General features: G+C 33.9%; 1 protein-coding gene across 5 annotated transcripts in view; it reads right to left on the reverse strand.

The window, feature by feature from the left end:
• Window positions 1-25143, reverse strand: part of fnbp1b (formin binding protein 1b) — a 60799-nt gene that overhangs the window by 4121 nt on the left and 31535 nt on the right. For 2 of the 5 annotated variants that reach the window (XM_016271291.1, XM_016271289.1), the window contains exons 6-16: window positions 24908-25012; window positions 21470-21598; window positions 21068-21214; window positions 18080-18274; window positions 12792-12983; window positions 6835-6849; window positions 4614-4649; window positions 2466-2575; window positions 1311-1443; window positions 1100-1227; window positions 741-892 (exon numbers count right to left, since the gene is read on the reverse strand). In XM_016271291.1, the coding sequence (XP_016126777.1) occupies window positions 741-892; window positions 1100-1227; window positions 1311-1443; window positions 2466-2575; window positions 4614-4649; window positions 6835-6849; window positions 12792-12983; window positions 18080-18274; window positions 21068-21214; window positions 21470-21598; window positions 24908-25012 (1342 nt within the window). The remainder of the gene's footprint in view (window positions 1-740; window positions 893-1099; window positions 1228-1310; window positions 1444-2465; window positions 2576-4613; window positions 4650-6834; window positions 6850-12791; window positions 12984-18079; window positions 18275-21067; window positions 21215-21469; window positions 21599-24907; window positions 25013-25143) is intronic. The other 3 variants (XM_016271288.1, XM_016271292.1, XM_016271293.1) reach the window with 3 other exon arrangements.

The following is a 25143-nucleotide window of genomic DNA, read 5'->3' on the forward strand; positions in this document are numbered from 1 at the left end:
GCAAAGCTCAATTTTCAGCATCATTACCCCAGTCTTCACATGATCTTTCAAAAATCATTCTAATTCTAATATGCTGTGCTCAAGAAACATATTATTATTATTATTATTATTATTAATGTTGAAAACAGTTGTGCTGCTTCGATGTGCTGCTGGAAACGATGATACTTTTTTCAGAATAATTTGATGAATAGAAAGTTCAGCATTTATTTAAAACAGAAATCTTTAGTAATGTTATATTATAAATGTTTTACTGTCACTTTTGATCAATTTAATGTGTCCTTGATGATTTTTTTTTACTGGCCTCAGTAAGGTAAAACCTACAATAAGCTTCCATTACTTAGCATGAGTTAATTAATTAACTAGCTTTTACTAACAATGAACATTTCAGCATTTATTAGTCTTTGTTAATGTTAGTTAATGTTAATTAATAGATACATAAATAAAAGTTCAAATTAACTCAAATTAAATGCTTAAGTATTTTTCATGGTTATTTCAAATTAACTAACGTAGTTAACAGATGTTAACAAACGGAATCTTATTGTAAAGTGTTACTATATATACTACCATATACATATATGAAGAAACCACTTTTTTGAGGTTTTATTACTTAGGATGCTGTCTTAGCAAGTACTTCTATATGCATTTGACAACAGACAGTGAGGCAGCTCACTAGGGTTTGAAACAGAGCCCATATTTTTGCTGTAAATGTTTGTTTAATTATGCATTTATACATGAAATACCTTCAAACTGGTAGAGGGCTTTGCAGGTGCCGATGGTCGGTAGCATTTCTTCATCTGCGTCATCAAATTCATCTCCAGACTCTGCTGTTTCAGGTTGGACTTTACTCTGGACCTCAGAACTCGGTTCCTCTGTATAACTGCCATCCGGACTGCTCCATCACACACACGCACACACACACACACACACACACACACACACACACACACACACACGTACACAATAACTATAGCAACTGTTTGCAAAGGACTGTGGCAGTAAAGTGACTGTAAATTCAGTGTGTATGAATATGTTAATATTAACAATAATAATATTCTTATTTGATAGATTTGTGTGTGTGTGTGTGTGAGTGAGTGTGTACCTCTCTCTATCCTGTGCGCAGTTGTTGTTGGTGGGTGGTGTGCTGTTTTGGGTCTCGTATAGAACACTCGTCCTCTTTGGGGGGTCACTCTTTACCGGCATCCTTCCTTCGACCTCCGCTAACCAGCCCTAAAGCACACACACTAATTTCCACTGAACTGAACTACTCATCCAGGCCTGTGCTGTATTTGGAGATGCTAAATGACACACACCTCAAATTTCTGTGCCTCCGCCTGCAGTTTCTCAATGTTGTGGGCGATCTCTGCTAACCGAGGGTCCACGCTGTTGGGATCCCCCATCTGTGGGTTCTTTACATACACTTCCTTCATTTTAGTCAAAGCATCTCTACAGAGAAAAAGTACACATACATATATTTGCTGACTAAATCCAATAAAAACCTGACCTAGTCAAAATTTTCAAAAAGGATTATGTAGAGCATTTTTACAGAAATTTCATAATCGGAATCAGAAAATCAGAATCAAATAAAATCTTAAAGGATTCTTGATTTTTACATTATATTCTTGAGTCCAACTGAATATTGTATATCTTTTTCAAAACTAATTTCATACTGTATTGAATAATGTTGTGCTGCTGGAAAGTTAAAGATGGCTAAAGTTATAAGGGTTTTAAAATACTAAAAGATTTCATTCAAATTTGATTTCCTTTTCCATTTGCAATCATAGAAATGCTGGGAACCATGTGCTCTCAAAAAAGATTTGGAATCCTTAAAGAAAATTCCCAGGTATACCTTTGGATTTCTTTACAAATTATGACTTTTGATTATATATTATGATTTTGTTTATATAAACATTAATTATGCATGAATTTTTTTTCAAATGTGAATATTAAACATTATACAATTAAAAGGGTAAAAAACAAGAAAGAAAAACAAAAAAACTATAAAAGAAAAAGAACAATATATAAATAAATAAATTATGTAATTATGTAAATAAATAAATATGTATGCAAATAAATAAGCATGTAAATAAATAAAAATTAAATAAATAAATTTGTTAATAAATTATGTAACTAATAAATGTTGCAAATGTATGAAAATGAATCAAATAAGCAGATAAACATGTAAATAAATACAATAAGTAAGTAAATAAAAAATAAAATAAAACAACAAGTAAGAAAGTCATTGATGGGTAGGAGTAATGTGAAAATCTGAAAAAGTATACAGTCTGCTATAAAAACATCAAATAATACTTTGTAAAATAAGTTGACAAACTATTAAAGTCTTTATATATTTCTTTTTCAAAGAGTCTTTATTGTTGTCTATATATCCACTGGGATTTTTGACTAGTGTATGGCAGGATATATGAGTTTGTGTTTCTATTTGTGTGTGTTTGTCTATGTCTGTGTACCTCTGGTCCATCTCTTTCTGTATGTCTTTATTGATGTCGTCGATCTTCGCCTGAAGCTTCTTCCTTCTCTGCTCTGGAGGAAGATGACTGAAGTCCTCAGGATTCGAACCCTGAGAGGAGACAGAGAGGAGGACAGACAGCCAGTCAGTATCTGCACCTTTAAAACTGGCACTGTCCTGTTAGAATCTGCAAAAATATAAACAAATATGCATAAAGGGGGCGGGTCAAACCAGGACACATCCAATCACATCAATGGACTATTATAGAATCTTCTGTTCCTGTCATCTGGTTGGTTAGCTGCCTTTGGAAAGGAGACAATCAGCTTTCAAATCAAGTGTTTATCAAAGACAAACCAGATGAGCTAATTAACCTATTCAGTCCAATGCCAACAACAACACTGAATAAACAGTTCTCATAAAATATCCTCTTATCTTGCTGGCTCATCTTTGAAATCTGATTCTGGTTGAGCTGAGAGATTTGGTTTGCATCTGTCCTTATGTGCCCTCTTTCTATCTCGCTCTAATATCCTGTTCCTGTCTACATTAATGTATCGATCCTCTGAACACTCCAGCCACTGCTTTTTCCACATTAAGTTCTCTCTGGCATGCAGTATTTGCCACAATGATTTCAACCACATGGTGGCGTTGAAGAGCCGTGAATTTGGGGAGGTTAAACCTGCTGCAATGATTTTTAACCCTATGAAGCCTACTGTATCATATGTGATAGGCACATTTAAGGCCTCCAAATAATCAACATGATTAAAACTTTGCTAAAAACAAACAAACACAATCAACTACATGCTTTCTGTGGTCTGATCGATACTTTTTCAGCAAGTAAAAGGCCTCAGTATAAATTAGGTCATGGTACATGTCTTTTTGCTGTGAAATCTTAGTAAACGTGTGAATAACTTTTATAATGTTAATAATATTTCAAGATGAACACTTACTGGACTGAAGCAACATATTTTTGCTTAATTATCCATACATAATTTTTTTGAAAAATCATGTTCAAATGTATCAAATATGATTATTATTATCAGGCTTTTGAGGAAAGTTTATTTGTTCATCTCTCAATCATCATTGTATCTTATTCATTCACAGCATTTCTATAATTCGAGTTTGGACTGAATAGGTGGACGGCTGTATCTTTCTACAGTCCTGCTCACAGCAAGCATCTCACTAAAAGGTCAAAGGTCACAAAGCAGGCACAGCAACCTTACCCCTTCTTCCACATCTCCATACTGTCATGCAACAATAAACAACCAGATTTTTCTGAGCATGCATTGCACTGTCACTCAAAATACAGTTAAATAAAACCACAAAATCATTGCAGGCAAATGTTGAAAATTAATAATCAAGGTCTACACAAGCACGATATACATGCTAAACTCACTGTTGTACTCACCCTCTTCACAAACAAAGACAAATTGTTAAAATAAAATGTTAATTATGTAACATTCTGATTATTTACAAATAAAAATAGATCTAAAAAAAAAAAAATCTCAGAAATGAACTCAAATAAATTATATGGATCAAATACGCATATCTATAAACAGATTGATGTTTAAATATAACCAAACATTACCTACAATGTAATAGTCAACTATAAATCACACTACACCATCAGTGTTTCAATAATCACATGTAAAAAGTTTTGGGTGGGGCTAAAATAGCAAGACACTCTGTGATTGGTTAAGATATTTTATCTATTCTAATCACTGATAATTATTAATAACACTTTATTTATATAATTTTTCACCCTCATGTCATTCAAAACCAATTTGACTTAATTTCTACAGTGAAACATGAAAGAAGATATTTAGCAAAATGTGCATGCTGCTCTTTTCCATAATGAAAGTGAAAAGTTAAACCAAGCATCTCCTTTTGTGTTCCACAGAAAAAAAATCAAGCCAGAGGTTTAGGATGACATAAAATAAAGACTATATATTAATTCTGTATGTGAACTATTCCTTTAATTTACACTATAACATCAACAGATTCTCTAAACTACATTCAAAATGATCGCATTTCAGCATATTATGCCACACATCTGGTTAGGGATCAAATTAATCAAATTGTTTGAAATACATAAAGACCAAATCATGAACAGAAAAACAAACACAGGGACAAAAAACTTGTTTCAGATCACCTCAATAAGGTTCCGCACGTGGGCATTGAGTGAGAGCTACACAGAGGGACAGTCACCACGGCAACAAGACGAAACAAAACAGACATCAACAAAAAGATAAATCAGACAACATGGTTTTGAACTTAAATAGACACAAAGGTCAAATTATATAACAAAACAATACCAAAAGTGTTGTTAAAGGGATAGTTCACCCAAAAATGAAAATGTGCTGTTAATTTACTCAGCAACTTCTTTTGTGATTAGAACAGTAAAAATGATTTTCAGCTTAAACCGTGGTCCTTGTTGATTCATAAAATGCAAATCAGCAGCTTAACAGCACTTTAAGAGTCAAAAAAGCATTTACAGGCTAGACCAAGTTAATTCCCGTGGCTCCTGATGATATATTGAGGTCTTATGAAGCTAAACGAACGGTCTGTGCAAGAAGCTGAACATTATTTACAATATTATTACCTGTAATCCAGAGCCTCAGGCAAATGGGGGAAATATGATTATTTTCCACAAACTGGTTCTTTCAGTTTGTTTCAATGAACTGGTTCAAATAACTCATTCACCAGTTGTTTACGTAATCACACAAAGTCACATTATTAAAGCACCCAATAATGATGTGATACGAGAATGTTTTACATGTCTAACAAACATCAGCAACCCGATCTTCCTTCCTGGTATTGTAGTACTTTTAAAGTTTTCTCACCGGTGAAAGACACATGATGTATCCCAGCGGTTCCCAATTCCTGTCCTCGCGCCCCCCCAGCTCTGCATATTTTGCATGTCTCGCTTCGTTAACACACCCGATTCAGATAAGCAGCTCATTAGAAGTGAGCTACGTGCATGAACTGTGTTCCGATCGATATGATCCCTACACAGTGTTCATTGCTCCCTACTCTCTGAACGGGGGAAATCCATTGAAGTTTACTTTACTTCAGAACATTCATTCACGGATTTGCGCTGCACAGCGTCTTCACACACATCACACTCACACACACACACACACACACGTCTTCACATCCAGTGCGAGGACTGGAATTGGGAACCACTGATGTAGCCTATTGTAGTAATGTTGTCTCTGGTATTCTGGTCTGTGAGTGTATATGCGTTCAGGGGCGTGGCTTTGGACGGCGATTGCAGGGAGGGTGGGATGTTCGCTTTCAGTGCTATCAGGCTAAAGTTAGCATTCCAAGATCTCCTACTGCACCTTTAAGACTCGTCCACGCTAGGGCTGCACGATAAATCGCATGCGATATTTAACGCACATCTTGTCAGAAAGCCGGTTCTGTAATCAGCGGTAAATCTCCATCACCTGCAGGCTTTCACATTGAGCAGCATTAACTACACAGAGCCGTTGTTCACTGACGAGCTGCACAAAACCACGTTCATATTCGCGCGATTTTTTGCGCAGCTCGTCATTGAACAACGGCTCTGTGTAGTTAATGCTGCTCAATGTGAAAGCACGCACGTGATGGAGATTTACCTCTGTCCATGCCCTAGTCCACGCCCTCCTAAAACGCCTCGTTTAAACACGCCCCCACATGTCTACGTCACGATGTGGGAAGATTTACATAACGCCGCCCAAATGTTCATGCAAAGAAAGAAGCTTCTTTATTTTTTTTAATAACATCATATGACCCCTTTAAAATGTTTTATATAAACAATGAACAAGCATTTCACCCCTTCATTCAAGTGCTCGGTTCACTCATGTGCATATCACCAGCTCATCGATCTTTGGTCAGAGTCTGAACTGTTTCCTCAGTTCAGTGACTGCTGGAGGAACTGGAGCACTGAATGAGTTGGCAAAACCAGTATCATTGGATCATATATGCTGGTATTTTAGTGACTGTCAGGCAATGTTCAGTTTCTTGCACAGACCGATTGTTTCTCTTCATAAGACCTCAATATAAAGTATGCAGCCACAGGTATTAATTTTGTGTTCTTTGATATGCTTTTTTTATTATCACAAATGGGCAGCCGCTGACTTGCATTTTATGAATCACCAAGGACCAACCATGGTTTGAGCTCTTCTCAAGAAAAAAAGGCATATTGGATTACCTGAGGGTGAGTAAATTAACCGCAAATTTAAATTTTTGGGTGAACTATCCCTGTAAACAAAAATATCCATAAGGGTTGAACACAAAGGAACAAAGTGATGTTAAAGGACCATGTGTTACTACAGCGACGGACATGCTACGGTCATGCCGCTACGACATGCTACTGAGGTCATGCTTACCAGCTTTAAAGAGAGCTTCTCACGGACGAAAAGAGAGAGCAATTGAGGGAATGAACCGAGAGAAGAGAGAAAACATCAGAGGGAGCAACATCAGACCGCTGTACACGTCATACACACACATGCAGGTGTGATCATGCCTTATGATGTCATTGATGAAGCCCACTACATCATAGTTCACATTTGGCTGGCCGGCAGTATTTTGTGCTCCGTCATGAGACAGATTTCTGCTGGCAGAGCCATGGGAAATTGAGTTGAATTGAGTCTCACTTTGGCACTTGAATAGGGAAAATGTCACATTAGCGGAGGTACAGGCCTTCTGTGTGCATTTATACTCCAGAACCTTTAAATATTCCAGAATATTATAAACATTTAAAGGGACAGTCCACTAAAAAAATGAAAATTCTGTCATCATTTACTCACCCTCAAGTTATTCAAGACCTGTTTGCATTTCTTTCTTCTGCTGAACACAAAAGAAATTATTTGAAAGAATGTTGGTGACAAAATGGTTTCGGTTCTTATTGACTTCGATAGCGTGGACAAAAACACTATGGGAGTCAATGGGAACCAAAACTGTTTGTTTACCAACATTCTTCAGCGAATTGCATACAGGTTTGGAATGACATGACAAAATGTTCATTTTGTGTTGACTGTTCCTTAAGTTGATAAATTCAATATTGTAATATTGCAATTTTTAGTAATATTGTACCCTAATGATGCAACAATGTTCAACAAACCCGCTTTACAGCTGTAGTTTGATGCATTTGCATACAAGGAGAAAAAATAGGATGCAACTTGATTTTATCCATTAGGAATTGACTGGCATTTCTTTTTTGATGCAGTGAACTTCAGCAGGTACCAATGAACCAATTACACACAATGTTACAGGGTCACATGAGGATGACATCATCAGTCCTAAAGCAATGGTCAGCCAATAAACAGAACACGTCAGGAATGGGTGTACAAGAGAGAAGACAGAGGGAAGAGAAAGAGAAACAAAAATGAAAATATTCTCAATAAACGGGCTTGTTTTTGAGGCAGTCATCACACCAGAGAGGATTCTGGGTAATCATACCTGAGTAAGGATCTCAAAACAATGCAATTAATGAAGAAAAAGTAGTAAAGTGTGGTAAAATGTGAAGTAAACAGCTAGTTTTGACCGAACACCTGAGATTACTAAATGATTATTTTAATCATGAAAGATTAACAAGAGAATATTTAAACAAAAAACATAACATAAAATGAGACATAAATAACTATGCAAATCAAATAAAAATTGTATATATAATTTAAAAAACTAAATATTAAAAATAAAAATGAAATATAAAGATATATTAAAAAATATAGTATGATTATACAAAATATAGCATATAGAATTTGTTTTAATTATCATGAATTAAAATGTGCAAAATGCATGAAAAATAGGAAGTATATTTATTTTGTACACCTTGGAATAAAGCATGATTATCATGTAAAAAAATATAATTTCATAAAAAAACTTGAGATAAAAACACATGTATATAAATAATTATGCAAATAAAAAACACAAAATAATAAAAATATAAAAATGTAAAAACAGATAGTTTGTTTATTTATTTATTAATTCTTAATTTATTTATTGACTGCACTTTGAAATAAGGCATGCTGATTATGAAAAAAATATTATTTAGTACTCTAATTTTAATGAAGCTGTGAGAGCAACAACCTCCCTATTTCTGTGAAGACATACACTATTGTCTGGACTTCTTCATATTTTAGGGTGCTCAAACTATGGAGCTATTTATAATTTATTTTGTGGTTTTGACAAATATATTTTGACAAATGCGTAAACGCACTGACAGGACGAACAAATCAATGTTCTCGAACTCATGAATGTGCCAACAGGATGTAGAATTCAATGTGTTTATAACGGACATAGATAGCGAACACAGACGGGATTGTTTGTGTGAACGTGATGTACATCGAGATAAACATCCAATATATCAAAAGCAGCAAAATGACACCAAAAGGGGTGAATTCTGAACATATCTTTATGTTTGATAAAGTGTTACGAGCAGCGGAAAGGTCAAAGATGATGCACAAGGCTCGCATTCAGAAGTCGCACTCGTGACACTTTGAGAATTAACCCCTCCCACACAAGCTGATTTGCTGCCATAGCACAGGGGGCGGAGCCAGGCTGCTGGGGTTGCACATGGGAGGTGGGGCAAAAGCCAGAAGAGCCAATAAGGGAGTCAATTAATGATGATGTAACTTTTCTCAATTACAAATGGATTTTAATACCGAATATCAGACATTAACCTCATTCAAGGGATGAATTCAAAGAGATACAAATTAATGAAGAAATTCAAATTTTTGAACAATATCACATTAATTAAAAAAAAATGAGGTTAAGTCTGTTAAATGTATTTACTCTATTTCAGCTATCATTCAAGCACACACACAACTGTTTTAATAATAATAATAATCTCTAATACTAATTATCAAAAACTTACCCAAACCCTAATTGAAAATATTGAATTATATATATATATACACACAAATTACTTATTTTTCCAAAATGAACATGTCCACAAACATTTTGGATAAATTTGTATTATCTAAGTATGCCTAAGTAAACCCACACACACTCTTGCCTCCTCTCACACACTTACGACATATTGCCTGGCCTCGAAAGCATACGTAGGCCGACCGAGAGTCCTCTTCATGATTTCTTTATTATAATAGAGAGACTGGGCAGACTGCAGCAAAGAATAAACCCTAATTAAACACACACTCACGCATAACTATACAAACACACACTCATGCACACCCCATCACTCAACAAACACACTTTTATACATAAATATACACTCAAAACATTTTTACACTTGGATGAACACACATACACGCTTTCTGCATCAATAAACCTGCAAATATGTACAATTCAAACACACACACACACCTAACTGACTATCAGGCACCAAAACACACTAACAGACACACTGACATTAATCTTTAAGATGTTCTCTGATTATTATAGTCTTACATAATAAATAAGTGACATGTTATAGTGTATAAAGTATAGTCTAGTAGCGTAGCCAGCAAAAATAACATACACATTACATACAAATCCAACTTCTTCAACAAAAATGCTCTAAAACACACTACCATTGAAAATTTTGGAGTCAGTAGTCTCTAGGTAAGTATCTAATTCTCACCAAGGCTGCGTTTACTTCATTAAAAATACAGCAAAAACAGTAATATTGTGAAGTATTATAACAATTTAAAATAACTTTTCTATTTGAATAGGTGTTCAAATATGTGATGCAAAGCTGAATTTTCAGCATCATTACTGCAGTCTTCAGTGTCACATGATCCTTCAGAAATCAGTATAATATGTTGATTTAATGTTTAAGAAACATTTATTATCAATGTTGAAAACAGTTGTGCTGCTTAACCATTTTTTAGGATTCTCTGATGAATACAAAGTTCAAAAGAACAGCATTTATCCAAAATAGAAAACTTTTGTAACATTATAAAGATATTTACTATATCACTTTTAATCAATTTAATGCGTCCTTGCTGAATATAAGCCTTAATTTTATACCGACCTCAAATTTTTGGAAGAGTAGTGTAGATCAAATCATGTAAACCATAAACACATATATTATAAACAAGCCAGGACCACAAATGGAGAGAATGAAAGTGTCAAAGACCTTCACATGTTCAAGTTTGTTCCTCTATTTTTAAACATTTGTGTCTATAACATCCTTTCTTTCTTCAGCGGTGACCTGATTCATGCCGCTAGCATTACTGTTGAGTCGGTATATGTTAAAGATGTGGACAATACGCTTCAGCATGATGAACCTACCCGTGAACTTCCGATCAAAAATAGGAAATGATAAATCAGTTTTTTTTGTTTACTGACCATCAATCCTTGTGAAGCTGAGAGGAATATCAGTGCAGTTTGAAAAGATAAAAAATATCTGAGATTTGCACAGGGACATTTTGCATCTGTTATCTAACAAAGTCATTCAAAAGTCTGAATCTCTGCTTGCACACGCGGAAACACGCAGACGGCCTTCCTGAGGGGAAGGTGAATCTGGGCTGACTTTATCAGAAAGCCGCATGTTAGCGTGTGTGTAAATAGAAGACATTGTTTCTGAGTGTTTGTGTGTGTAATCGCATTACTCAGGACAAACCTTTATGTTTGAGCACCCGTTTTAATTTTATCTGTCACCACAGGGTGCCTTCGACTGGCGCCCCTGTGTGTTGAGTGCATAATTGTGTTTGCACGTATCTGAAAACGTGAGACAGTGAACAGTGATGTTTAAACGCAAACAACGAAACATAAGAAAGAGAGAGAGAGAGAGAGACATAGACTGACAGAGAGAGAGAAAGAGAGACGGCTGCGTGAGGTGGAGGAAAAAGGAGCCGAAAGATATAAACAACTCCACTGCTGCTTCCAGAATCATGACATCATCGCCTGCGGACTCTGAGTCACACTATGACATCATCGCTTCAGAAGCTAATGCTGCCTTCAAGTCCTTCTTAGTCTATATTTAGTCATGTGTGGTCACATTTTGGTATGAAAAACATTTCAGTTTCATATTTCATTCACACATTTCCCCAAAGACAGGAAGAGTTTTTTTAGCACTAGTGCAACAAGATAAAGGGCAAGGAATAATATAATTTAATTTAGCATAATTTAATATAATACAATATTCAAATTTACGTTTTTTTTTTGTTTTTGTAAAAGGACAATTGTTGTCTAAAATGCTTGCAGTTTTTTTTTTTCATTAATTAAAACTACATTGAAATTAAATAACATAAATATTAGACGGAAAAGATCAACTTAAAAATTGTGAACAAAAATATTGCCTGAGCAACTAACTGAAATAATAAGTATTAAAATTACTAAACCTAAAACTGACATGAAATCAATTAAAGCTAAATAAAAATATTTTAAAAAACGAATAAAGCATATAACAAAATTACTAAAACTTTTAAAAAAAAGAAAAAAAAATGTAAATTGAAAGTGTAACTATAAAAACTAATTAAAAATATAAAATTACAAAGCCATTATAAAGCTAAATAAAAAGAAATAATAAAAAAATTATAAAAATGACAAAAGCACATAACAAAATCACTAAGACTTAAAATATAAAACAATAAATTAAATAATTTTAATATATAAAAATACAAAAGTAAAAATTGAAATTGAAAATATAAAATCTAATTCAAAATATTAATACTAATAATATTAAAATAACACTGATTGTGGCAGAGATTCTTGGTAATAAAAAAAATGCCAATTGTACACATATAAATACCAAATTTATTCAAAATCTATTTTTTAAGGTTCTTAAGAAAAAAAACTCAAAAAAGAATTTCCCTGATTAGAATATTTCATTATAGAGGGACACTAAAAAGTCTACAAGACGAGCACAAAATTTAGTTAAATTCTGGAAAATTTACAGTTATTAACAGTATTAATAATGAATAAATATAAATAAATATCATCGATATATCTATAATATTATAGATATATAATAAATAAATGTCAAATAAAACATAAAAATTAACAATATAACCACTGTATTCTATCCATTAAAACCAGAATTATTGCTAAATAAATAACATAAAATAAAGAAATAAATTAATAAAAACAAATTTTTCTTTTGAAATCATTTTAAGGCACAGAAAAATTCCTCTGACTGAAGAATCACCCAAATATGATATGATTCAGTCATGACTTAAAGGCAGCATTAGTTACATTATGACATTAATAGTTTTATATTTAGATTATGATGCAAAAAACACCTTAAAATGATCATTCGACTCCTTTTTTCTGAATGGAAACGTACACTGACATGAGAGTACAGCCGACGACAGGCACAGAGCGGCACACGTGCACCCACACACTTACTTTAACACACGCACGTGGAAGACGTGGAACCTCAGCATGCACGGATACTTACCCCTCGCCGGAGGCTCCTGAGGCAGTGCATTTTGGGCTTGGAGGTCATGAGGTCGTTGAATCGGTGGGACAAGGGCTCCTTGGACTGTTTGGGGGTCTGGGGAGTGGGGCAGGGGTCAGGGGTCACAGCAGAAGGTGAGGGAGGGTCAGGAGGGGGCTGGCGAGGTATGGGGGATGTTAACAGGGACATAAGCTACCGGTAAGACACGAGCCACAGAGCAGCGACCAGTGAGTGAGAGAGATTTACAGAGAGAGAGAGAGAGAGAGAGAGAGAGAGAGAGAGAGAGGGAGAGAGAGAAGGAGAGAGAGCGAAAGAGTGCTAAATGATATACTGTGGGGATATAAAGGCTCTACTTGAGCATAGATGTCTTGCTGTGTTATGGTGTGATGGTTATATACCTCTAAAGGAGATATTTTTAAAATAGGTGCGGACCAAACCGATCCGGAAAGAGGTAAACAAAAAAGGAGGGGGAACACAAAACAAGAGAAATAAGGACCCAAAAATGAAACGAATTAATCAATTAATCAATTAAAAGAATAAAGGAGAATGCAAACTAAAACAGAACGTAAAAGAAACGGCAACTGAAAGAAACACGCTGCAGCTGTGGTGTTATTAACCCTGTGAGCGAGAGAGTTAGTGCGTTAAACTCTGTTCCGTACATCAGGGGTCACATGCAGGGGTCAAATCACGCAGAACCATTTCAAGGGACGGATCACCCAAAAATAAACATCACGTCAATGACTGTCGTTCTTCCGTGGAACTCAAACGGGGATGCTTATGCTGCTTTTTCAATGTAATTGAAGCGGATGGGGACCATGGGCATTCATGAGCTTCAAAAATGACTAAAAGCACTGTAAAAGTAGTACATATGACTAGATTCCAAGCCAAACAATAGCTTTGTGCGAAGAAAAAGATCTAAGTCATTATTCACTGATGATCTGACACTGATAATTCACCTATGTGTCAATTAAATTCAATTTTAAGTACTTTATTGGCAGGATTGTGTTTGCATACAATATTGGCAAAGCATTAATCACAAAACAACTCTGTAAAAAAAGATTGCTGTGATTATCACAACTTAAAATTCAACAATAAAATAAGGAATAATGCATTGTTTCAATTTAAAGAAGTATGCTTAAAATTATAAATTTAGTTAACTTTAGTTTAGATTAATGCAGTTAAAAATTTATCTCAACAAACAACTGTACATTTTAAGTTGTTTTAAATTTTAAGAACATTTTTACAGTGAAAAAACAATAAAAATAGTATTTAAACAAGGTGCTAAGTAATTTTTAAAAAATGATATACACACACATGTATAATAGATATTCAGCTATACTTGTATTTTTGAAGACAATTTTTTTTAAATAAATGAAAAAATAATATATAGTCATACATTATGAATAAATAAATAAATAAAATAAATAAGGAAATTCATTTATTTATATATTTATTTTGTTTAAAATTTTATAAATAAAATAAATAGAAATTAGTTTTAAAATGTAGCTCTTTATGAAGAAAAAAAAATGCAATTAAATAAAAATAAGATAAAAAAATGTGTGTGTAGAGAATAGTCATTTATCAATACATTATGAAGAAAAATTATAAATAAAATAAAAATAAGATTAAAAATTCAATACATTGTGAATAAAAAATGTTGCAATATATGCATACGGACGGTCTTAAATATTGATCCCAGCAGTAGTTTCTGAGGGTGTGCAGCTGAAAAATCAATTTTGCTGCAATTGATGAGTAACTGTCTTCTACCAGTAACATCTTTTCTGAAGAACTGTAAATCTGTGGCAGTCTGTCAAATTATTTCTTGCCTTTTTGTCCCTTTTTGAAGTATGACAGCCATAGTCACCCTCTACTTTCATTGTATGGCAAAAGAGCAGCATAAATATTCCTTTTCTCTTTTTGTGTTCCATGAAAGTAAGTCAGTCAGTGAGAGTGAGTACATGATGCCAGCGTTTTCATTTCTGGCTGAACTGTCCCTTTAACAAACATTGCATGCACAGCACACACACACACACACACTCCTCTAATGCACAAAGACTCAATTCAGGTCAATCATTTGCTCTTTTTCTCTCTCTCTTTCACTTTCTTATTAGCGAGCTCCCAAAAGCGTAATAGAGAAATTAATGAACGTGTGTTCTGGGAGAGCTCACATTAACGGTTCAGTTCCCAACAGACTAGACAACCTGCTAAAACATCACAGACAAAATCTGCCCTTTATGCATTAGGAAAAACCAAGATAAGTGTGCCGAATACCACAGGAAATCACAATTATGTGTGCAATAATGCATTTACAGTGGAAGTCCATGGAACAATTGCATAACCAGGAAGGGTCCTACCACTACAAGGAAAATTTACACAACTCAAATAACATATTTTGTAAAAATAATAATAATAATAAATAAATAAATAATTGCTTCAGCATAAATATGAGCTGCACATTTTTGCTTTTAAACCTCCCAGAAAATCCTGCCCTATTTTAGTATTATTTATATACTTTGATATATATTAATATTTTGAATAAGTTTTTATTTTTATATTTTCATTTGAATTTTTGTTGAATTTTTACTAATTTGATGTGCTATTGTCATTTTAATTGGTAATTAAAATAGCTAAATCTATAAAAAAAGTTAAAATAATTAATAATAAGAAGAAAAGTAATAAATAAATTAAAGCTGCAAGCAGCGATGAACGGGCCCTCGCACCCGGGCTCACCGCCAGCGGGCGTCTTTAGTAAGACAGCGAACGGCGAGCAATATGCATTTAAAGTGGTAAATGAAGGAGGAATATGTCCTAGTCATTTATATGTGCCAATCTTCCTGCTGCCAGCTGGTGGCGCTATGACTATAACTGGATTTTGGCATGTAGATTTCTTCAGTCCAGCACTTTTATCAAACATATGAAATTTGGTGCAGATTGAACATGATATGTTTGAGTTAGTGTAAAGCATGATGTGTCCTATTGACAACAGGTGGCTTTTTATTTTTATATTTTCATTTGAATTTTTGTTGAATTTTTACTAATTTGATGTGCTATTGTCATTTTAATTGGTAATTAAAATAGCTAAATCTATAAAAAAGTTAAAATAATTAATAATAAGAAGAAAAGTAATAAATAAATAAATAACAAGCATAAATTCCTGACTTTTTTGCGCATTGCTATTTACGCTTTAATTTTTTTATTATGTTTTCGTTTTAGTAATTTAAGTACGTCAACCTGTTTTATTTCAGTTAGTTGCCAAGCAATTTTTTATATATATCGAATATTTATATTCTGCTTTATTTTACTTAACAAAAATGATTTTTAATATTTCAGATCTACTTAACAATTCTATTGACTTCCCATGTAAGAGCATTTCTGTAAACAGCAATTCTCCTTGTTTTTTCAAAGTTGAGCAGATTTCCTGTGGTAATCGACAGCATGTCACAGATGCTCCCAACAGAGCTTAACTCGTATTGAACCCAGAGGATTGCTATAATCTTCACCATCATACATAAACACAAGAACGATTTCAACTTCTAACCCTGTAGAACATTCTCAGGCATAAACACTATTAATCAGATACAGTTGTGCGTGAGATGTGTGAGCGTTTAGCGTTTAGAGGACTGTATTATTGTATAGTTTCTAAGTAAAGTCTCGTAATAATGTTTTGTGTGACCACAAACAGACACGTTACACACACAAAACACACACGGGATAGACGTGAACTGACAAACACAGGCTATGATTGGAACAGCGTATTACATACTTCTATTACTTTTTAGGCAATATGTATACTATGCCCAATATGCAAATGGACTACTACTGTACATTTGCCAAAATGTGTATTATACAACAAAGCACACCATATGGAATATGATATCCCATAATGCAATCCGCTAAAATTACATTTCCAGAATATCAGTCGCAATATTACACAGACTGCCAAATGTTGCAACATATTTACACAAGACTGGACTAAAAATGCAAAATAACCATATTTATTTATGATATTACAACTGGACGCCACTTGCCGAATTAAATATGATGTGATGAGATCATGTGACCACAATGTATGTATCGTAAAGTTTTGCATAAATTAAAATAAATATATTATGTATTTTATTATGTATTTAAGTATTTTCTGCTCACCAAGTCTTTATTTATCTGATCAAAAATACAGTAAAATCAGTAATATTGTGAAAAATTCTTACAATTTAAAATAACTGTTTTCTATTTGAATATATTTTAAAATGTAATTTATTTCTGTGATGCAAAGCTGAATTTTCAGCATCATTACTCCAGTCTTCAGTGTCACATGATCTTCAGAAATCACTCTAATATGCTGACTTGCTGCTCAAGACACATTTCTGATTATTATTAATGTTGAAAACAGTTGTGCTGCTTCATATTTTTGTGTTTTCTTCATATTCTGTGTAATCTGAATGAATAGAAAGTTCAAAATAACATTCATTGTAAAATGTAAATCTTTTGTAACATTATAAATGGCTTTAGTCACTTAATCAATTTAATGCATCCTTGTAGAATAAAAGAATTAATAAAACAAATCTTACTGACCTGAAACTTTTGAACTATATATACTAGTAAATAATTATAAACAGTATATTCTGTACAGTATGTACAACTAGTTTTCCATTCCGCCCATAGCCACACAGACACACCTCATTAAATATGTATGACAGTGTTAATGCTCACATCCTGGTCCTGCGAGGTTAGGCGGGGTTTGGACTGAGCATGCTCAGTAAGAGCAGAGCCTTTGATACAAATGTCAAAGGTCACAAGAAGACAGAGGAAGACGAGGAAAAGAAGAATGTGGTTACCATGGGAACAGCAACGATGAGTGGCTGGAGAAGGAAGTTACTCTCGGTTTGAAAGGACAACACAGGAATAAAGGGTTTAGGGTTACGTTTCTCTGCGATGTCAAAGGTCAAAGGTGAGGCCTCTCGGGCCGGTGCATTAGTATGTTATCAGTGGAGCGTCAGGATGAACGTGGAACATTTGTATTTTCGTGCAGGTGAACAAAGGGAAGGGAAAGGAGAACGATGGCAGCAAACGAATAACGGCATCTACAAGTACTACAATAAAACTACACAAATACAAACAACCTACAAATGAAATTAAACAAGCATAAACTAAAACAAAACTCACAAACACATGAAACAATCACTCTTATGAGCAATTTAGATCAGTCTGTGCTGTTCATTTTTACTTGAGTTTTGGTTTTGGGTCAAATCGAAGTAACTGCGAGCGAATGTTACGCCCGTGTGTGTTACCTTGTTTTTCTTAATGAAAGGCCAGAGAGTTTTGCTCTTGCCCTTGCTGGAACGGTCCGCTTTGCTGTCCGAGCGTGAGTTAGTCAGACTGGTCTCAGACACCGTCCTCTTCATCGCCTGACCGTAGTCTTCAAACTCCACATCGCCAGGAGGCTCGAACCCAGACTTATACGACTCTATGACCTGAGAGGAGTCCTGCAGGGGAAGACAGTCTTACTGTGTGAGTTTAGTATTACATACTATTATAGTTTTTATTCATATGTTGAATTAGATTGGATTTTTATATTTTTTGTATTCACTTTCATTTTAGTTAAAGGGGTCATATGATGCTTTTTTAAAGATCACTATTTTGTGTATTTGGTGTAACAGAATATGTTGACATGCTTTAATGTTCAAAAAACACATTCTTTTTCAAATACTGTACATTATTGTAGGTCCTCTATGCCCCGCCTCTCTCAAACGCTTCATTTTCCAATTTTATTGTGTGTTTTTGTTATTATTTTTTAGCACTTTTTAGTACTTCAAACTTTTTAGCACTTCAAAACTGTCTTGACAACTAGTTAATATATATACAGTAGGGCTGTGCGATATTGAAAAAAAATGTGATACGCGATACCTTGTTAAAAAATGCGATATTCGATATGCGATACGATATTGCTTAACGTGTGAAAAATCTATTTGAATTATATTTTAAAATATTTTTTAATTATATAACCAATTTGTTTCACATTCTTTCTTGGAATAGAAAGAATCACTACAACTTCTGAAAGTGACCAGCAGTGTTTTAGCAGTACACAACAAGAAATGTCACAAATCAGAAAATGTAATTTTAACATCAATGTGAATGACAAAAAAATTAATGACACAAATTTTATATCATTGTGACTTTGCTTTCCACACACATACAAGTACTTCTTCATATACCACAGCAAAAACTATAGTCTGAGAAAGTTCAAACATGATTAAAGGCAAGTGAACAGTCAGTAAAAAAAAAGAAAGAAAAAGGGGGAAAAAAGAACAAATACACAATTTATGAGCATAGATCAAATAAACAGTAGTATTCAGGTACAGAAATTTAATAATTAAGTGTAAAATAACACTGCATTGTGTTCACTGTATGAATTAAATGTAGATTAATCTTTGTTACAGCTGTTTGGTTGTTTGATTAACATTAGTGACATATTCAGCAGCACGTATTTATAGGCTGCTATCTCTTTAAATCCGACTGCATGGATCCAGTATAATGATACACATCCGATTTCTTTCTCAGCTGTTTACATTAATTTAAAACATAACTGACTTAAGAGAATGATCGTCGAGACGGGTACTATTGACATAATTCTACGTGTGTGCGCGTGCTTTGCACGTGTGCAGCAGAACTGAAGAGACGCTGTGCGAGATACGGCTTGTGCGCACGCTTCAGGCGTGAGTCAGACAGCAAGACGAGACGGCAAAGAGTAGTTTTCTGCTTATTGCACTTTAACTTTTTTTAACGTCAAGCAATTCTCTGCTATATGCGTTGAACTAAAACTTTGACCTTTTGCAACATTTTGATTTAAGCAGCCTATTATTAAAATTATTCAAATATCGCGCGCCATTGCGATTTGCATATCACGATATTTACATGTGTGATATTTCAATATTTTCAATATATATCGTGCAGCCCTAATATACAGTTTATATATATATATATTTAATAATATTTCATGTTATTTCAAGTAACAAAAATGGTTTTAGATTAAAATAAAATAAGCTCATTAGTATTGCTACGAAACAATCCCTTCCCAAAAATATATCTTTAAAAAATATAGTCTTTTTGAGGATGCCTCTAAAAGGAGGTTTTGTCAGATTTAGGTCATATTGGAAGATGTTTTGTCCTAAAAAGCTACTGTATAGTCAGAGACAACAACCTGCATATGCAGATTATTATATCTATATCTAAATACATAATTTGTGCAATTGCATTGTCAGTAAATAATTAAAAAGACAGAAAATATGCATTAAAAACCTTTCAGAGATTCTGGACTACATCAGAGGAGATTTTTTTAGACGGCAAATTTAATTTGTCTCAAATGATAATGAGGCTGTAAAGGGCAAATAAATTACAAAGCCTTCAATATGTCATATTGTGTCACTATTACTTATATCCTTATTTCAATATTAGCTACATTTTTGAAAATATGTATTTCCACAAATTTCTAGTACATACATATTAAACAACATGTTTCAGAAATTAAACGTGAGTTAAGTTTGGGGTCTGTAAGATCTTCATTTTGTTTGTTTTTTTAATTAATACTTAATTTTTTATTTACCAAGAACACATTAAATTGATCAAAAATTACATTTTTAAGGTTACAAAAGATTTCTATTTCAAATAAATGCTGTTCTTTTGAACTTTCTATTCATTACAGAATCCTGACAAAAAGTTTCCACAAAAATATTAAGCAGCACAACTGTTTTCAACATTGATGATAATAATAAATGTTTCTTGAGCAGCAAATCAGATTTCTGAAGGATCATGTGACACTGAGACTGGAGTAATGATGCTGAAAATTCAGCTTTGCATCACAGAAATAAATTACATTTGACAATATATTCAAATAGAAAGCAGCTACTTTAAATGGTAATATTTCACAATTTTACTGTATTTCTAATCAAATAAAAGCAGCCTTGATGAGCACAAGACAATAAAACATCTTATAGACCCCAAACTTTTGAACAGCAGTTTAAGACATTTCACAACCCTGTTCTTTGCAATTCCTTTTCTATGAAATTTGTGCCGCTGGAGTCAGGTGTCCGTGATTTACGATATTCTAATCTGTTCTACCAAACGGCCAGAGACTGATCCTAGATCAGTGATGGAGTCAGTAATGGGGTTAAATGTGTCAGGAGATGTGTCTTGTTCAACTCAGATTGAGTTTCTATGAGAGAATGAGAGGTATTTTGAACAGAAAAGGATGCCAGGCCTTGAATGAGTGTGTTACTAACATTCTTGGGTTCGATGGACTCGGCCACTTGTGTTATTCCATCCAGGCATTTCCCAATGATGGGCAGAATCTGTCGGTCGACCTCCGCAAATGTCTTCAGCGACTCGCCCATTCGCTCTATCCTCTTCTCCTCCATTGCCTGGATCTTCTGCTCTCAAAACACACACACACAGACACAGAGTTAGTGTGTGTATTTTTGAGTAGATCTGTGAGATCAGGAATTGTATCATGCAAATTGTGTTTTGGGGTGTGTTTATGCTGTTACTTCATTTGCATTATCCACAATAGTGAATTCAAAAATAATGCAACTGGTGCATACAAATAAACACCAATATTATTAGCTAATTCTTTCCCAGTGGATGTTTCTGTGTGTGTGTGTGTGTGTGTATGTGCGTGCGTGCACCTGGAAGATATTAGGGATGATGGTGTAATAATGTTCATTCTGTTCCTGGTTGAACTTCTGCAGACATGAGGAATATTCATTCTTGCTGTCAGAAGCCATCTGGTGTCTCATCTGAGCCTGCTGCCGTGCCTAAAAGAGAGAGAATGAAATATTACTGATTATGCAATGTTATTAAAAGTAATTTGATTAATTATATCCCTAAAAGCCACAGACTTAAACATATATGCATCTTCCAACGTCTTTGCAAGAACATTTACATTCAAATTACTACAATCGCATGGTTTTCTAAAGTCATAAGCAATTCAGATTTGCTGATGTTAAATATACAGTGAGATTTTTAACCAATGAGATTTCATCGTGGGCGGGGCTACCTGGTAAAACTCTCATTTAAATGAAAGAGATGCTGTTATCGCTGTGACTAGGGAATGTAGTGCACTCAAAATAACACATTTTTGTTTTCAGACTCAATGACTTCCCCTAAACTCAATCACAAACCTCAAAGTCCACTCGCACTGACTCTATACTATTATACTATTATTATAATATTATTATCTATACTATTACTATTATACTATTATACTATATTCTGACTCAGTACAGAAACACATTTAGCCTAATTCTTACAGATGTGTTTATAACTATAACACACTTCTGTGTGAAACGGCTGATATGACATACATGTGAAAAGCTAAAATAAAATCTACAAGACATAAACATCCTACACGACGCTCAAGAGCTCATGTGGGTTGAAGAAATATTCAAATGCATGCTGCTGAAGTAAACGCAATTCTAAAGTATACTAATGCATTTTAATGTGCATCATTTAAGTGAGAGAACGATACAGAGAAAGCAGCGTCATGTCAACCACATCCTGATCCGATTCCAGGAAATCACACTGGTTAACCTGAGGTTCAGTGTTGCCATGGAAACACTCAAACTTCACCAGCAGCTCAGCAGCAGCAGGCTTGTGCATGAGCCACAGGAAGTTCAGAAAAAATATCCCCTAAAATTACATTTGCACTCACTGCTTGTGCATTTACATTTTTTCTTAAATATAAGAATATTTAAATGTATTGCATTCAAATACATACTATTTATATTCAAATACATATACATATATACATATATATATATATATATATATACATATGATATAAAAAAACATAATATATTTGTTTTTAGATTTTATATATTCATACAAAATTAAAAAATATAATATACAAAATATAAATAAATATAATAATGTATGGTTTTTATATGATTTTTATTTTTATATTATAATGTACATTTTTATATTATATATTTTAAATATCATATAAATATTTGAATGCACTATTCTTACATTTAAATATTCTTATATTTCAGAGAAAAAAGTAATACACAAGCAATGAGTGATATGACATTTTAATTTTCTTTAAATAATCTAATTATAAATAATGTAAATAAACTGATAATAATACAAATATTAATGAATTATATAAATAAACAAAATGAATACTATTTATTAATAATCTAATTTAAAATATACATTTTATTTCATTTTTTTAATCAAATATACGTTAACTATAATTTATTATTTTATTTTATAAATTATAAAAGAATAGTGAATATACAGCTTATTTTATTATATTATGTATATTATGTATTATTAAATATTTAAATAAAAATATATATTATTTATTAATATTACACACACTTATATAATTGAAAATAAAAATAATTTAAAAATAAATAAAAATAAAATAGAGTACAATTACAAATAAATGAAAGGTGAACATACAGCACAGTTTTTTTATTTTATATTTTATTTTATTTTGCACTATTTGGACAGACCACCAGATGCTGATGATTCCTAAACACACACAAACACACACCTCCTAAATAAACTGTGATATGGTAAGCGACATTTATATATGGGCCAGCAGAAGAGGACGCTTTGAGATTTACATGTTTAAATATTCATGCCTGGAGCGATGTGACTGGAGGAGCAGCAGCGCAGACAAACTTTAATCAAGCCTGTGACTGGGTGGCCGGTGTGTCGTGTGGGCGTGGCCATGGCTGGACAGGAAGCAACAGTGTCCTGACACACAGACACACACACGCACACACACACAGACCTGCCGCCGTGCACCTACCTTTAGGTAACATCGCTTCAAGGCATGATTTTAAAAAAAAACACACATATACATTAGTTAGCTTTGGCTGCTAGTTAGTACTTAAATCTACACTGTAACATGACAGTGATATCGACACAAACCGCTCGACAACACATCAAACCAACATGCGTTAAAACCACACAATTAATTATATCTATCATATAGTAACTTGCAAACTGCCATGTTGTTGTCAAACGACCTTATTATGTTGCATGTTTAATTCAGTAACTGACGTCTAATCATCATCTCAGAAGTAAATGGCAATCTGAACTGTGGCAAATCAAAAAAATTAACCATATGTTACTTTCGGTCTATGTGTCTCAGTGTAAATGGAAGAGGAAGTCAAGACGCATTGCATTGTGGGATGCTCTGGTTATATGCATAGGAGTCCATTCAAGTATCCCATGCATTCACAATTCAAATACTGTACATAGTATACATACTGTAAACTGCAGAAATAGAATTCTATTTTGAATGTAGTCACTCACTAATTGAGTCGATGCAGCTGTTGTACCTTTACTGACCCTGAAACGTCTGCATTTTCATTAACAGAAAAGATCTGCAAGATTAGCTTTGGCTTTGCACTGAATTTTTTGGACCCTCACGCATGCTACCTGAAAGATCTCCTTGACTTTTTCACTAAATGACAAAAAAATGCTCTCTGGACTGCTGGAAGCATGAGCTCTTTTCCACATCTGAATACTTTGGAAATTTCTCTTTGTGTGACTCAAGCTATCACAGAGACATCTGCCCAGCACACGCTCTGGAACAAAAAAAGACTGAAAATGAGTAGAGAACGTAGGCGATGTTGCCTGTCCTGTGTGACTCTACACACACACACACGGTCGAGTTTCCACACAGCACCACGGCAGCAGTGTGAGACAGTGAGGGATGTGTTAAGATGAAGTGAAGAGAAAAACAGACACATGTGAATCACTCGGGCTGTATCAGTTTATCACTTTTTCATTTGATATAAACTAAACTGAAACTAAATAAAATGAAGTGAGATGATGATAGATAAAAGGCAGACAGAGAGACAGAGAGACAGACAGACAAGACAAGACAGACATATAGATAGATAGATAGATAGATAGATAGATAGATAGATAGATAGATAGAAAACAGAGAGATAGATAGATATAATGAACTGACTTGTGGTTTCTACAATTATATCATAATTTCTGTCTTATTACTGTTAAAATCAGCTTCCCAGTGGAGAAACTGGTGTTTTTTTTCTTCAGGAATGCTGGATGATGTACGATTCCTTAACAGATGGTCTTACCTTCTCCACGTCTGCTTTCGTCACGTTGATGTCTGCGTCCAGCTTCTCAAAGTACTGCTGGGCTCGATCTGCTTCTTTACAATCCCGCTCAAACTTCCGCTTACACTGCACACACACACACACACGTGTTAAACGATGGCAGAACACACTGCTCTAGATTCATGTACTTACAGATGTTCAGATGCAGAACACTCACATTGTAATTAGCACACTCACACACTCAGCCCACCGAACAG

This window comes from Sinocyclocheilus grahami, unplaced genomic scaffold, assembly GCF_001515645.1.
Source record: "Sinocyclocheilus grahami isolate Dianchi unplaced genomic scaffold, SAMN03320097.WGS_v1.1 scaffold61.1, whole genome shotgun sequence".
In the NCBI taxonomy this organism is placed as follows: Eukaryota; Metazoa; Chordata; class Actinopteri; order Cypriniformes; family Cyprinidae; genus Sinocyclocheilus; species Sinocyclocheilus grahami.